The sequence below is a fragment of the Notolepis coatsorum genome (genome assembly GCF_963971535.1).
Source record: "Notolepis coatsorum genome assembly, chromosome: 19".
Classification (NCBI taxonomy): Eukaryota; Metazoa; Chordata; class Actinopteri; order Aulopiformes; family Paralepididae; genus Notolepis; species Notolepis coatsorum.
This window is the reverse complement of record NC_140183.1, coordinates 16,278,537-16,293,958: the sequence shown is the minus strand read 5'-3', so window position 1 is coordinate 16,293,958 and position 15,422 is coordinate 16,278,537. Positions and strand designations below refer to the sequence as shown.

At 41.4% G+C, this 15,422-nt stretch overlaps 1 protein-coding gene across 1 annotated transcript in view; it reads left to right on the top strand.

Moving 5' to 3' along the window:
- The first annotated feature begins 836 nt into the window (after positions 1-836).
- cfap418 (cilia and flagella associated protein 418) overlaps positions 837-15,422 on the top strand; it is a 38,656-nt gene continuing 24,070 nt past the window's right edge. The window contains exons 1-3 of the mRNA XM_084337048.1: positions 837-981; positions 7,084-7,186; positions 14,473-14,519. Coding sequence (XP_084193174.1) covers positions 842-981; positions 7,084-7,186; positions 14,473-14,519 — 290 coding nt within the window. The 5' untranslated portion in view covers positions 837-841. The remainder of the gene's footprint in view (positions 982-7,083; positions 7,187-14,472; positions 14,520-15,422) is intronic.

Genomic DNA, 15,422 nt, shown 5'->3' with positions numbered 1-15,422 from the left:
ATCGTAATCAAACATTCTAGAACATTTGTGTATCTATTCAACAATTCTCTCAGAAGATCTCATTGTGCATCTTGAAACAGTACTGAACAACATAGATTGAAGCCTGCATTTCTCAACCAAGGTGCCTTGCCTACCGTTTTGCTGTGGTAAGAGACAATACAGAGACAATACAGACCCTCTCCCATTGGCCGGCGGTGCACAGGCATCACCCACACTTTCACAATTTTCCCTCTCAGAAGACAAGTGAAGCTCTCACTTGTTGTGTCCACTTGTCTGTAAGCTTGAATATATACTGTAGATACAATTAAAAAATCACCACATGGAAAAGGAAACAAGCACCATGTCCTGTACAATCCTTAATTAAGCCTGTAGCCTAGGGCTTGCCTGTGGAGACAGAAAATGGGCCATATTCAAAGCTCTGTAAATTAATAATACGCAATCCTTAAAAGTGTTGTATCTTATGTCATCATAAATAAAAACAAATCATTTTGAACCAAATGTAAGCCTTCTTTCAATGTTTGTTAACAAAACTGTGGACCCTACTGTTGTAAACAACTTCAGTGAAACAGCAACTTTTCAGGCAGCTTCAAACAGTGTTCCAGGGACCCAATTTTCAGGACAGTTCATATTTTACTCGTGAAAATATACCATATCGTTTTTTGTCTTTTTTTTTTTAATTCTCATAGTTTCAATTATCTCCCAAAGCTGCATAGTCCACATTTAGGCATACCATCGGAGTTCGAATTACATTTTTATTTTGAAAACTTCTGACAGGAAGTGCAAACAATTCTGTTGCTCGCTTGACGGGCCTCACAATTCTCCTGTTTCTTGCAGGGATAATATGGAGGACGACTTGGATGAATTTCTCGATGAAGTTGAGTCAAAGTTTTGTCGCAACGTTTCCACCAGACCACCAACTCACACGGACTCGAGCACGTCTGGGAAACCCGTGAAGGAAACCGAAGGAGAGAGAAAACACGGGTATGCTAGGTTGGCTAGCTAACTAGAAAGTGGGTTAACGTTAAGTTCACCTGGATATTTACCTAAACGTAAACCCTCGTTTACCATACGATGTATTACTCCGCCAGCCCTCTATGGTGACGATACCTACGTGTGAATGAATGAATGAATGATGAATGAATGAAAACTTTATTTAACAGATTGCAGAATGGGTACAATACAGTACGGCTCAATACACACAATTGTTAAGGGGATGCAGACCTGAGAAGACGTTTGTCTTGTTTCCAGGGTCCCCCATTTTCAATTCATATAGAAATGTATGACATACACAACATACATGACATTTATGGCATAGGGACATATAGGTATTTAGTACTGATACATTTGTGACATAAACGGTATTCAAATATACAGTACTGTTACCCCTAGAATATGGGTATGCGGTGGGGAGGAGACTGTCTATTAGGAGGTGGTGGGGGGTTTGGGCATTTACGGTGGCCAGTTTCGAATTGCAGCCTCCCGTAGGTGCTCTTTAAGAGTGGTTTTGAATGTGGGTAGGGATTCACATTCCTTTACAGCTTTGGGTAGGGCGGTCCACATTGATGTGGCATAATTGCGAAACGTGTTTAGTCCCTTGTTTGAGCCGAATCTGGGTTTAACATGATTTGTGGAGCTCCCTCTGGTGTTGTGATCGTGGTATTCACTGACCTTTGGGAAGTATTTCGACATGTACATGGGTACCTTAGTCGTATAGTGTATCTTGTAGACCAGGCCCATTGCAAGTTGCTGTACTCTGGCGTCTACTCTAAGCTATCCTAGGTTGTCAAAGTGGGCAGGGGTGAGGTGGGTTCTGGGGGTAAGGTCAAGTAGTAGTCTGACCAGTTTGTTTTGTGATGTTTGTAATCTTGTTGTTAGCGCCTTTGAGGTGCTTTGGTACCATGAGGTGCAAGCATAGTCGTAGTACCCTTGAATGAGTGCTCCTGCCAGAGTCTTCAGGGTATTCTCTTGTTTACCAGAGAGTAGATCCGGTACAAGAATCTAGTTTGTTGGTTGACTTTTTTTTATTACATTGGATGCCATTTTCTCACAGGAAAGATTTGCCTCTAGGATGGAACCCAGGTAGGTAATTTTCGTCTTTCCTTGTGACAATATAGTCACCCACTGTAACTGAGAAGCCGTCGGTCTTGCTGAGTTTGTTATTTGAACCGAAGAGAATGGACTCTGTTTTGCCCATGTGTAATGATAGTTTGTTATCAGCGAGCCATATGCAGATTTTGCCTAGTTCCGAGCTGAGGGTTTTTTCAACCTGCAACTTGTTCTTGTCAGAGACCAGCAGGGCTGAGTCGTCCGCAAACAGGAACAAGTTGCAGTCACAGGCTGACGACATGTCATTTGCATAAATTAGGAACAGTAGCGGTCCTAGTATGCTTCCTTGTGGAACACCACAGCTCACTGTGAGGGGGGGGATAGAGTACCGTTTACCTCTACCATCTGTTCTCTCCCCTCCAGGTAGGATTGCATCCAGCTCACTGATAAACTATCAAAACCAATTGCTTTTAGCTTGTCAATCAGAATGGAGTGATTGACAGTGTCGAAGGCCTTTTGTAGGTCCAGCATGACCATGCCGCAGTATTTGCCCGCGTCCACCTCTTGTTTGATGTGGTCGTTCAAATAGAGGAGGCATGTGTCAGTCAGTGGAGTCACGTGGGACGTTCTGAAGCCAGATTCGAATTCGTAGATTCGATTTTTTTCCGCCAGGTACTTTTCGACCTGTTCGTAGACTATTTTCTCCATGACTTTCGAGATGGAGGTAAGAATAGAAACAGGGCGGTAGTTGCCTGGGTCTAATTTGCTGCCCTTTTTGTGCAGAGGGGTCACTCTCGCAATTTTGAAGTCCTTGGGGACGTGTCCCTGTTTTATAGAGAGGTTTATTATGTGTGTGATGTAGGGCTGGGCGATAAAACGATAACGATAACTATCGCGATAAATTATTTCCTCGAAATAAACATGAAACGTGGTCGCAAAGTTTCGATATATCGATTTTCCAAGCTTGGATATGAGCACACGCACTAACAACCAATCAGTGAAGGAGATGGCCGAGAGCGAAGGAGACCCGCGCTGCACCTCTGGGTAGAGAGGTAGGACTCAAGGCTGGCTAGGATAATTAGCTTGCACGGCGCTATTTTATATATTTACGTGCCGAGTATGTGTTTGGCGTGAATTCTGATGCCACGGTTATAGTAGTGTGTGGTATACGGTGGACGTCGTTGCAATGTATTGGGGCGGAACAGAGTATTTTAGGGATATTTAGTACATTGGAAATATGGCTGGCTAGGATAATTAGCTTGCACGGCGCAATTGTATAGTTTGGCTGGCTAGGATAATTAGCTTGCACGGCGCTATTTTATATATTTACGTGCCGAGTATGTGTGGCGTGAATTCTGATGCCACGGTTATAGTAGTGTGTGGTATACGGTGGACGTCGTTGCAATGTATTGGGGCGGAACAGAGTATTTTAGGGATATTTAATACATTGGAAATATGGCTGGCTAGGATAATTAGCTTGCACGGCGCTATTTTATATATTTACGTGCCGAGTATGTGTGTGGCGTGAATTCTGATGCCACGGTTATAGTAGTGTGTGGTATACGGTGGACGTCGTTGCAATGTATTGGGGCGGAACAGAGTATTTTAGGGATATTTAGTACATTGTCATGGGATACACTGCTCGCTCTGGCTAACTGCTAACGTGCGCGGACTGATGACGACATCAACTCGAGACATTCGCAGCAGAAAAACAAGTCTATTAATAGCCCGTCCATCGGCGCCGGGCATAAGAAGTTAATTAAACTTGACAGACATTATATCGACGATAATTATCGATATCGAGTTATATGAAAAGAATTTAATAATTTTATCGCGATAACGTTTTTGGCCATATCGCCCAGCCCTAGTGTGATGACTGGGGTGATGGCGGCTGCTGAGTCTCTGAGGAATTTGGAGGGGATGTTGTCATGGCCAGTGGCCTTGTTAGGTTGGAGGGCGCTCAAACTTTTGAGTACCTCATCGGTTGTTACCATTTCAAGTTTGAAGTCGTCTTTGTGGACCCCTAGGTTTTTGTAGTATGCTACTATGTGTTCTACCCCATAATGCCCTGAGTAGGAGGGTAGTTTGTTTACCAGTGTTGTGGCTATGTTTGTGAAGAAGATGTTTAAGTAATTGGCTACATCCAGCTTGTCTGTGATGAGCGTGTTGTCCGTCTTTATGTTTATGTTTGAGAATCTGGTTAAGTTTTTTACTGCAGCCTAGTTGATTATTGAGTAATTTCCAACGTTCACGTGGTTTATCATTGGGAAAATGAATTATTGGCTATTGTAACAACAAAGGTATACAAAGAGTTTCGGGGCTAGCAAGCTAGCTAGCTACTAACGCCATGTAAAAATAACGTTATAAACTATACACAATATGTACAACGAAACAATGATTTACATTAGTATTTACAGTGATTTAATATGCAGCGAAATAACGTTATACGATTTAAATTATAAATACAAATGTGGTTGTGGCTTTTACAAATAGTGGTTCGCTTTAGAGATAAATGGCTATGATCACGGAGCACTAGTTGTTTGCAAGTGTAGCTGTACAATGAGCTGTAGACCAGCCTGTAACACTAGTGTTGGGTGAAACAGATACTAGCCACAGATTCAGGGTCAGTTATTTTCCCATTGTACGAATTGTTAAGCTTATGGAATGTAAGGGAAATCTGATCCTCTAGGTCTGTGACTGACATCGCTGTGGTGACGTCAGTCAGCAGCGCCAAATGGTAGTGTAGTTTCCCAGCAAACAAAAACATAAACATTGTTATTTTGCTACCGTTACGATTTAATTGTGAATATTTTCATGTTGAGCTATAGATTGTGGATAAATACGCACAGAAAGGTACACCATGCCAAAAGCTCTAAACTGTTTTGCACACATTCATTTTGTTTGCCAGTTATTGAGAGTAAATGAGTTTGAATATGGACACCAGTGGTGTCGGGGACATTGTTTGAGGCCATGGTTACACTGGGGTAAAACAGCAACGTTCTATTTTCGAATGATTACGTTTGCATGTCCAAGTTAAAAAGAAAAGCTTTGGCAGGAAAACGCGTAGTGGCAACGCTCAAAGGGTGTTTTCGTTTTGGAAACTCGCCGACAATGGTGCCATGTAATTTGCGCAAGCCGGATACGGAGCCGTTCTGCCCAATGCCCATGTGCACAGCAGAGCTGTCCCAAGTAGCTGCGGCTAGTGCTACCATGTGTTGTCAAGTTATTGTTATAAGGAGCCCAGTCCAAAACTACAACAGTCTGCATTCCCTTAACAATTGTTTGTATTGAGCCGTATTGTATTGTACCCATTCTGCAATCTATTAAATAAAGTTTTCATCCATTTCTACTAGCGTTAACGTTACTACGTTAATTGCCTCGATGCTAACTATATACATGGAGAATGCCATTCACATTAGCATGTAGCTAACAACATCGGAGATCTTTTTGTGAGACTAAACTATCCGCTCTTGGTGGTAAATTGTGTTGATGTTGGTTTTGTTTCATCAACAAATGAGAGGCAGAACACAGTGAATGTATCCGTTTTGTTTATTGCACTTTTATTGCACTTTCTTTGCTGAAAAATAAATGCTACGTTCACGTTGGCTAAATGGCTCATGCGAGGTATTTAAAGATGGTTGATTGTTGTTTTTTAGCAGGAAGTGTAGTGGCACGTTCAACCTTTCTGATTGGTTGAAAATGGCCATGTTTGAACTACATCGCCACCTACTGCTTTGGCATTGTACTACATGTATACATCACTTGGTGCTCAGGAGGCAAAACGATGTCTAACTTGCCTGCCATTACGTAGCGTTCTGAAAAACTAAACTGAAACTGAAAACGAAACTGGCCCTAATGTAACCGCAGCCTGAATCACTGTGTTGTGTTAATTGCAGCTCCACGAAATGATGTAGCCTAACGTTATTAAAGAATAGCAATACCTTTAGGCTAATACTTGATGATGGGACTGCTACCCATCATTCTTTGCGCTGTAATTAACACAACACAAACTAAATAAATGTGTGCAAAACGGTTTAGTTTTTGGATGTGTGCGAGATTATGTGCAACATAAATCAGCATTGTTTTTTGATAAAGTTCCCCTTTAACTAAGGTTAACAAGGCAAAAGGGTTAACGTTATCCATATTCATATATTCACATATTCATATTCAATATGAATTGAAAATGGGGGACCCTGATGTAAACAAGACAAAAGTCTTTCTCTGGTCTGCATCCCCTTAACAATTGTATGTATTAATTGAGCTGTACTGTATTGTACCTAGGGCTGGGCGATATGGAAAAAAATCATATCGCGATAACGATATGATAATTTTATTTTATTTCTCGATATCGATAATTATCGAATTGTTATAAGTATAATTTTTTTTTTTTTTAACAATAGATTATTTTGCAGCAATTCTTTGTCATTGCCGCCATCTTTAGTGTTACATCCCCTCACACTCCAGTTCTCAGGCTGCAGCTGGTTTAAAAGCTAAAGTAAACCGGCTTCTCTGCTGGCTGTGGCTCCAGAGGAGTTGAACAGTTCTGGCCCTTCTAGTTTATTTTCGATCTTTTGGCGCTTTTTTGGTGGACAAACCAAAAAAGTCATGTGCATGTGCATGTGCACTGTGACTCGTCGTGACTGGAGTCTAGTTCTGCTAGCACACATAGCCTACTGTGTACAGACGGTTTCAAAATGTATTTTAAATTAGAAAGCAAACAAAATAAATGGACAAGAGAAAAAGAAATCTGAATTTGGTCAGTATTGTCATTTGGACAAGCAAAGCCATTACTTTAAGTTGCAGGCAAGAAAGACAAGTCTGTCCACTGTCTCTGGTTTTAAAACTGCCCTGTTGCAGGTAAAAAAAAAAAAAAAAAACGATTTTTCGATTTCTTTTTTATTTCGATATTCGATATCGATTATTAAAATATATCGCGATATTTATCGTTATTGTTATATCGCCCAGCCCTAATTGTACCCATTCTGCAATCTGTTAATTAAAGTTTTCAATCAATCAATTAATTCTGTCCTCATTTAGTGCCACCAGATCTGAACAGCACAGAGGAAGTGATACAGAAGATATCGACGCTCTTCTAGAAGAGTTTTTATTGGACGATGACTGTCTTTCCATCAATGAAAAGGTGGGTGTGTCTTCTTTCATGCTATGATTACGCACGTGTCTTGTCAAGTCTGGACAGACATGCTGCATTCGTTTATGGTCAGAGGTGGGAAGTTAGAATTGGAAGACATGGGTTTGAAAAATGGATGCTCTCACTACACCTTTTTGGCAGTTTTTTTTCTTACAATTTGTCCTGCATGAACTGCAACTCAAAGACAGTTTACAATGACATTATAGCTAATATACTTACAAATGTACTCTTAAACCGCTAATAACAACATTAACCGTCAAGAACCGGTGTAAAGGGCTCCCGCTCCGCACACGGAGGGTGATTTTAGCCAAGCGACCGACTTTTTTTGTGAGCCGACCGACAGAATTGTATCGCCTCCTTTGTTATGAATGAGAGAACCCACACAGCAAGAGATTTTGAAGCTACGATCGCGCAGCAACTTCTGTCGCCTGGCTAAAAATCGCCTTGATCCTATTTTTTGAGGCGACACAGAAAGGACAATGAGGAAATAACATGACTTCTACTGGTGTATCATTTGTACACCATTAATGTATCAATACATTCATTGATCAATAACCTACGTATTATTACCATGCTACTTATGTTAATTATTAGGGATGCCCCGATCGATCGGCCACCGATCGTTATCGGCCGATAATCAGTATAAATATGCGATCGGTGATCGGTGATAATGCTTTATTTTCGCCGATCGTCAAAACCGATCTCACTCGCTGAGTTCTGTCTCAGACACCGGGTGGTGCGGCGTCTGCTCATCCCTCCAGCCCCTCCTGCACGCATGTAAACACGGGTCTAGTCTAGTGGGACGGGAGGACGGCGTCTCCCTGAGCTAACGTTAGCTACCGTTACAAAATGACCCAGTCAACTATTCACTTTTAGTTTAATACATGATGAGGCATTGTCTAACCGAACGGTATCTAGCCGGCTAGCTACTGATAGCTCCTGATATCAACAAATGCTCCAGCAATAGTCTAGTAGAGACGTGTATGATACCTGTTAGCTCACGTTAGCGCAAGTTAGTTCACTGTTCAAAACGAAATGTCCCATTGAACTAAAATATACTAAATATTAACGTTATATATCCGGCTAGCAGTAGCTACAGATAGCTCCTGATATCAATGTGTTATAACACTGATTCGACGCGTATTCGAGCTGAGGGCATGTTGAATGTGATATGACCAAAGCACAGTAATGTTACCAATAGGGTCCAGCTGCAGCGCAGGAGAATCCTGGCCGTAGCTCGAGGCTACTCGAGTATAGGGACCAGCTGCAGCTCCGTAGAATCCTGGCCGTAGCTGGAGGATACTCGAGTACACAGACAGTGGAGCTTGTTGCGTGGTGGCGATGTCTCGCAGATAATACAAGTACAAGTATAATTATATAATATATATATTTTATAAAAAAAATAAAAAAATTATATAAAATAATTTTTAATTTTCTTTTAATAAAAAACGATCGGTATCGGATCGGTATCGGCCGATATGGCTCACGACGATCGGTGATCGGTATCGGTGGCAAAAAACGTGATCGGGGCATCCCTATTAATTATTATTAACAGGAACAATTTAAATAAATAACGTTAGTTGTAGAAGCTATAGTGGCCGCTTGTCATTAACTAATAAATTAACAATGCGCTACGATGCACCTACTAGTGTTTTTATACTCTGGTAACAAAATAAGTTGTGGATGTTGACAGAGTTTAATGTCCAGGCTGCGGCTGATGTAGTTTATACGGTTTATTGTCCAAAGAAAATCATGGTTGAGAACAGAACAGAGTCTTCCGTGAAAAAAACGTTCTCTCTCAGCTGCATAACATTACTTGTCCAATCGGTGGTAGTGAACGTATTGTAGCGATCAGGCATGCAGTAATGTCAGGAAGAATGAGGAGAGGTTGTATTCGTATATATGGTGGTTTAATTCCAGCTCAATGTGGGTTTTACAGGTTAATATTCCCTCGTAGAGCACAACACAGCTACCACAGCTACCTGCTTCACGATAACCTAACATCCGGTCTGTCCTCCTATATCTCCCTCCGGGGGGAAACAAGTAATAACCACACCCCCAGCTAAACAGAGCGACACATTATTATTATACCTGTGAACGGTCGGTCGGCTCTGGTGTGGGGGGCCAGGCGATTGTCGTTGAGCGACAGACAATCGCATCGCCAGGCGACGTCGGTCGCCCGCCGTGTGCAGACCACTTAACAGTTAGGACTAGTGATGTGACGTTTGAAGCGAGGCATCGATGCTTGTGTCGAGTAATCCAGGCATATTTAAGTGGAGCGTGTATCGGTGACGTATGTGATGACGTCCGAAGCCTCGCTCCGCAGCCACTGATTCAGGAAATGGCTTCGGGGTTGGTGCACAATTTAACACAATGGACATTTCCTATCCCTTCACATAGGAATTCATTACGAGTTTCTTTGCGTTGGAGAATCCCCTGGAGTACTGGGAAAGACAAATAAATGTGTATCCTAATAATCCTAACGTATATATGTAACAGATGGATGGTAGTGCGAGGCACTGTCAGTCACGATCAGTGTTGGGACTAACGCGTTACAAAGTAACGCGTTACAGAAACGAAGTTACTTTTTGCCGCAACTAGTACTCTAACGCATTACTTTTGAAATTCAGTAACGCTACTTACGTTACTGAATGGTTTGTTAGTTCGTTACTGCGTTCTTTTTATGTAGATTCATAGCGAGCGTCCTTATTTCGCCTGCGTTTGTTTTGTTTACTGTAGACTGAAAGGCGCTATATAAAACGAAGTATTATTATTATTATTATTTCTTTCCGTAGCCTCATTCTGGTTTTCGCACTTCTGATTGGCCACTGACGTTCTGAAAGAAATAGACGCTCTCTACAGTAAACAACAAGAGGACGCTCGCTATGAATCTACATAATAAGAACGCAGTAATAATAACGAACTAACAAACCATTTAGCAACTACTTGGAGAGATAATTAATATACAACATGGAAACGAGATAAAGAACATGTTTGAAGGGCTGCTGGAGTCAACTGGACTAACGTTACATCTCGACCACCGCAGACTGTTGACGGTGAGTGCAATGTGTTCACTGAAACTCAAGATCAACGGATTTTGACTGTACGAAATCTGCCAGGGAATCTCATAATACTAATCAAACAATATAAATATAGTCCTTTCATGCACAATTGATATCCTAACTATTCTAACGTTGCAATGCTTTGATTGATATCTTAAACAACGCTGCAAGATGGTTATGAATGAATTAATGAATGGATGAATGAATGAATGAATGAAAACTTTATTTAACAGATTGCAGAATGGGTACAATACAGTACGGCTCAATACATACAATTGTTAAGGGGATGCAGACCTGAGAAAGACGTTTGTCTTGTTTCCATCAGGGTCCCCCATTTTCAATTCATATAGACATTTATGACATACACAACATACTTGACATTTATGGCATAGGGACATATAGGTATTTAGTACTGATACATTTGTGACATAAGCGGTATTCAAATATACAGTACTGTTACCCCTAGATCCTGACAGAGTATATACATATGATGGGGAGGGGACTGTACATTAGGAGGGGGTGGGTGGGTGGGAGAGAAATATACATACAGCGGGGAGGGAATATATAATGAAACGCTCTAGACCACATTGCTTAGCAGAGTTCGGTGATGTGAATGGAAACTGTCAAGTTGATCAACCGATTTTGAGTATATGGGGCATGGGACTTGAGCAATTTTTTATTTTTTTTTTAAATAACTAAATAGTTACTTTTCACAGTAACTCATTACTTTTGGGTGTAAGTAACTAGTACAGTAACGAAGTTACTTTGAAATGAAGTAACTAGTAAAGTAACTGAGTTACTATTTTTCAGTAACTAGCACAACACTGGTCACGATGCACTTCAAGCGTTGTGAAGTGACTGGCGAGTAGCGGTACTGCGAGTTAAACTTAAAAAGACACTAGACACGATACTAAGTGTGAATTCACCACTTGGTATACCGGTCTGTGCTGTCGCCCGTGTCGCGGCAGACCCGGGTTCTAAACTCCCTCGGGGCATCGAAGTTAAACACAACGCAAAAAGGTGACGATCAGCTCCGTTACATATAAACTTGCTGTAATGTCTAACTTGCTGTTCCTAATCTGATCACATCTGTATGATCCAAATGCAGGACGGCATGTCGATTTTGAGTTGCTTTTTCTGAATAAAAATGAATGAAGCAAGCACTTTCTCCTCTGTCCCTGCTATCATGCTGTCAGAAAAACACACTATATTAAATAATAGAATGTTGTAGTAACACAAGCACTTTCTCCCCTGTCCCTGCTAGACGTTCACAGAAAGGTAGAGAAACTAACTGTGTTCTGTTTTATGGCAATAACGTTCAGGTTTGTGGGAGATAATCCCAAAAAAGAAGAGAAATAAAAAAGTAAATCCAGAAGTCAGATGATTGACGGGCTGGCGTGAGCTGGGTAGGGTAGTTTTTCGAAATTCGAAAGCCCTGAGTCTCTTCCTTTAAAAGACCACTCACTTTTGGCTGCTCCACTTCCTCCTGTCAATATGCGCCGGTTTCCGACTCAATGCCCTGAGATTTCACTAATAACAGTTAAAATCATTGGTAAACAAACCTAATGCTGAAAATATACACTTTTACTGTATATCTCGGGCTTAAGAGGTTAACCCTGTGAGGCCCAAATTAAAGACATTAGGCCTAACAAAAATAATAGTTGGTTTCAGGTTGCCGACCGACCCTGCCGATTTACGTGCGACCCAATATATTTTATGAGTTTTAAAAAAAAATTATAAAAAGAAAAAAAAAATCAGATTTTTTTTTTTTTTTTTTTTTTTTTAAGAATAAAGTTTCATAGAAATCTTAGTCAAACATTTAGTATTATGGATATTAAACATGCTGGCAGAGTACATGCATCCATGTTGTTGTGAACATTTTAATTAAATAAAGAAATTCCCTATCCATAGTCGCCATGGGAAAGAATAAAATAAAAAAATAAAATAAAATAAATTCCCTACCTACCCATGGCCAAACTGACAACCAACCTGAAACCAACTATTAATTTTGTTAGGCCTTAGCAACTTCAAAGGCCAGAGGGTGGGACATATAAACACATTTACTATCAAATAGCATTGTGAGGCTGAACAACAGGACCAATTGACTATACATGTGCTTAACATTCTTTAAATAAACATTTACAGACTTTTTTTTTTTTTTTTAATGGCTAAAAGTGATTTTGTAATTTTGCAACCGTGGGTCTCACATGGTACTTTTAACCCTGTGAGGCCCAAATAAAAAAGACATTAGCAACTTCAGAGGCCAGAGGGTGAGACCTATAAACACATGAAGGGTGCCGTGACTGAAAAAAAGGTTGAGAAACACTGGTATATGGTGTGGCTTTGTGGTACCACAGTAATTTTTGTGGCTCTTAGTCTCTGACTGGTTGGCCACCCCTGGTCTAGTATCTTCATTATGACATAGTAGAGATGGTCTAGTATCTTCATCATGATGTAGTTATAGATGGACTAATCTTCATCATGACATAGTAGAGATGGTCTAGTATCTTCATCATGACATAGTAGAGATTAGGGGTGGAACGGTACGTATTCGAACCGTACACCGTTCGGCACGACCTCCCCGGTTCGGGGTGTGTGTATTGTTCGGTTCACGGGATGAGCAAAAATAAATCTTCATTTGGCACGGAGCCGGGAGAGGTGACACGCTGGCTGCTCAGCTGGCAGCAACAGTTATACGTCTCTCTCTCTCTGTGTCACTGCAGACTGTTATACGTCTCTCTCTCTCTCTCTGTGTCACTGCAGACTGTTATACGTCTCTCTCTCTCTCTGTGTCACTGCAGACTGTTATACGTCTCTCTCTCTCTGTGTCACTGCAGACTGTTATACGTCTCTCTCTCTCTCTGTGTCACTGCAGACTGTTATACGTCTCTCTCTCTCTCTGTGTCACTGCAGACTGTTATACGTCTCTCTCTTGTCACTGCAGACTGTTATACGTCTCTCTCTCTCTCTCTGTGTCACTGCAGACTGTTATACGTCTCTCTCTCTCTGTGTCACTGCAGACTGTTATACGTCTCTCTCTCTCTCTCTGTGTCACTGCAGACTGTTATACGTCTCTCTCTCTCTGTGTCACTGCAGACTGTTATATCTCTCTCTCTCTCTGTGTCACTGCAGACTGTTATACGTCTCTCTCTCTGTGTCACTGCAGACTGTTATACGTCTCTCTCTGTGTCACTGCAGACTGTTATACGTCTCTCTCTCTGTGTCACTGCAGACTGTTATACGTCTCTCTCTCTGTGTCACTGCAGACTGTTATACGTCTCTCTCTCTGTGTCACTGCAGACTGTTATACGTCTCTCTCTCTCTGTGTCACTGCAGACTGTTATACGTCTCTCTCTCTCTGTGTCACTGCAGACTGTTATACGTCTCTCTCTCTTGTCACTGCAGACTGTTATACGTCTCTCTCTTGTCACTGCAGACTGTTATACGTCTCTCTCTCTCTGTCACTGCAGACTGTTATACGTCTCTCTCTCTGTGTCACTGCAGACTGTTATACGTCTCTCTCTCTCTCTGTGTCACTGCAGACTGTTATACGTCTCTCTCTCTCTCTTGTCACTGCAGACTGTTATACGTCTCTCTCTCTCTCTTGTCACTGCAGACTGTTATACGTCTCTCTCTCTCTGTGTCACTGCAGACTGTTATACGTCTCTCTCTCTCTGTGTCACTGCAGACTGTTATACGTCTCTCTCTCTGTGTCACTGCAGACTGTTATACGTCTCTCTCTCTCTGTGTCACTGCAGACTGTTATACGTCTCTCTCTCTGTGTCACTGCAGACTGTTATACGTCTCTCTCTCTCTCTCTGTGTCACTGCAGACTGTTATACGTCTCTCTCTCTGTGTCACTGCAGACTGTTATACGTCTCTCTCTCTCTGTGTCACTGCAGACTGTTATACGTCTCTCTCTCTCTGTGTCACTGCAGACTGTTATACGTCTCTCTCTCTCTCTCTGTGTCACTGCAGACTGTTATACGTCTCTCTCTCTGTGTGTCACTGCAGACTGTTATACGTCTCTCTCTCTCTGTGTCACTGCAGACTGTTATACGTCTCTCTCTCTCTGTGTCACTGCAGACTGTTATACGTCTCTCTCTCTCTGTGTCACTGCAGACTGTTATACGTCTCTCTCTCTCTGTGTCACTGCAGACTGTTATACGTCTCTCTCTTGTCACTGCAGACTGTTATACGTCTCTCTCTCCACAGGGACCGTCGGCTGGGAAGAAGGTCTCGGCTCAGACGGCAGGCAGGAAGTAAGTCCATTTCACACAGACAAGCTTTCAGTTCTGGGTCATATAATATTTGATATTATTATATTTATAGAGGGGTCGCAAGCCGCCGTGGGGGGTCGTCAGATCATTTAAAAAAAATATTTAAATTTTTTTTTATATACAGTCAGGCCACTAAACTAAGCAGGCCAGGCCAGTGTTTCTAGTTGCAGCGGCGCAATAGTTAGATCACCTAGGTGGGGAACAACCAGGAGATCACTGCAACTCACACAAGTTGGAGAACTATCTCTCTCTCTCTTGCTCACACACATGCACAAAGGGAGCCGCATGTGATTGGTGGAGGCGGGACCCTTACAAAAAACAAAAAATCCATCAAAATCAGTGTTGTTGCTAATCATTGACACATGCTAGCCTGTAATAATCCCCCCCAGGGAACAAACTTAACTTTTTGACTTACCAGACATTTGGCTGGTAGATTTTTAAATGTACCAGCCGGGCAGATTTTTTACTAGCCAAAAATTATAAATAGCTTTTTAGTATATCGCCATGTGTTATTATTACATATAATACTCTCATATGCTATTTTCAATTAATATCATAAACGACATAAGGAATATTAGCATAATTTTGAGTGGACTGAAGGAATCAGGAGTCGGTGTTGATAGTTTTAAATGCAAATAATTTATTGAAACATAGAAGTGGGGTCGGGACACACATTTTATTTCTATTTTTTTAACTGTTTTAACCATGTAGTGTAGCACTTTGGGATCCCAGTGAACAAAAAGTGCATTACAAATCCAATCTATTATTATTATTATTTTTTATTTTTTTAAACTTAATTTTTTAGCGTTTATCGCTTTTCTGGTCAAGCATGACCGACAGAAACAGGTTGAAAATGGGATGTAGAGCAGGGGAAGACATTCTGAG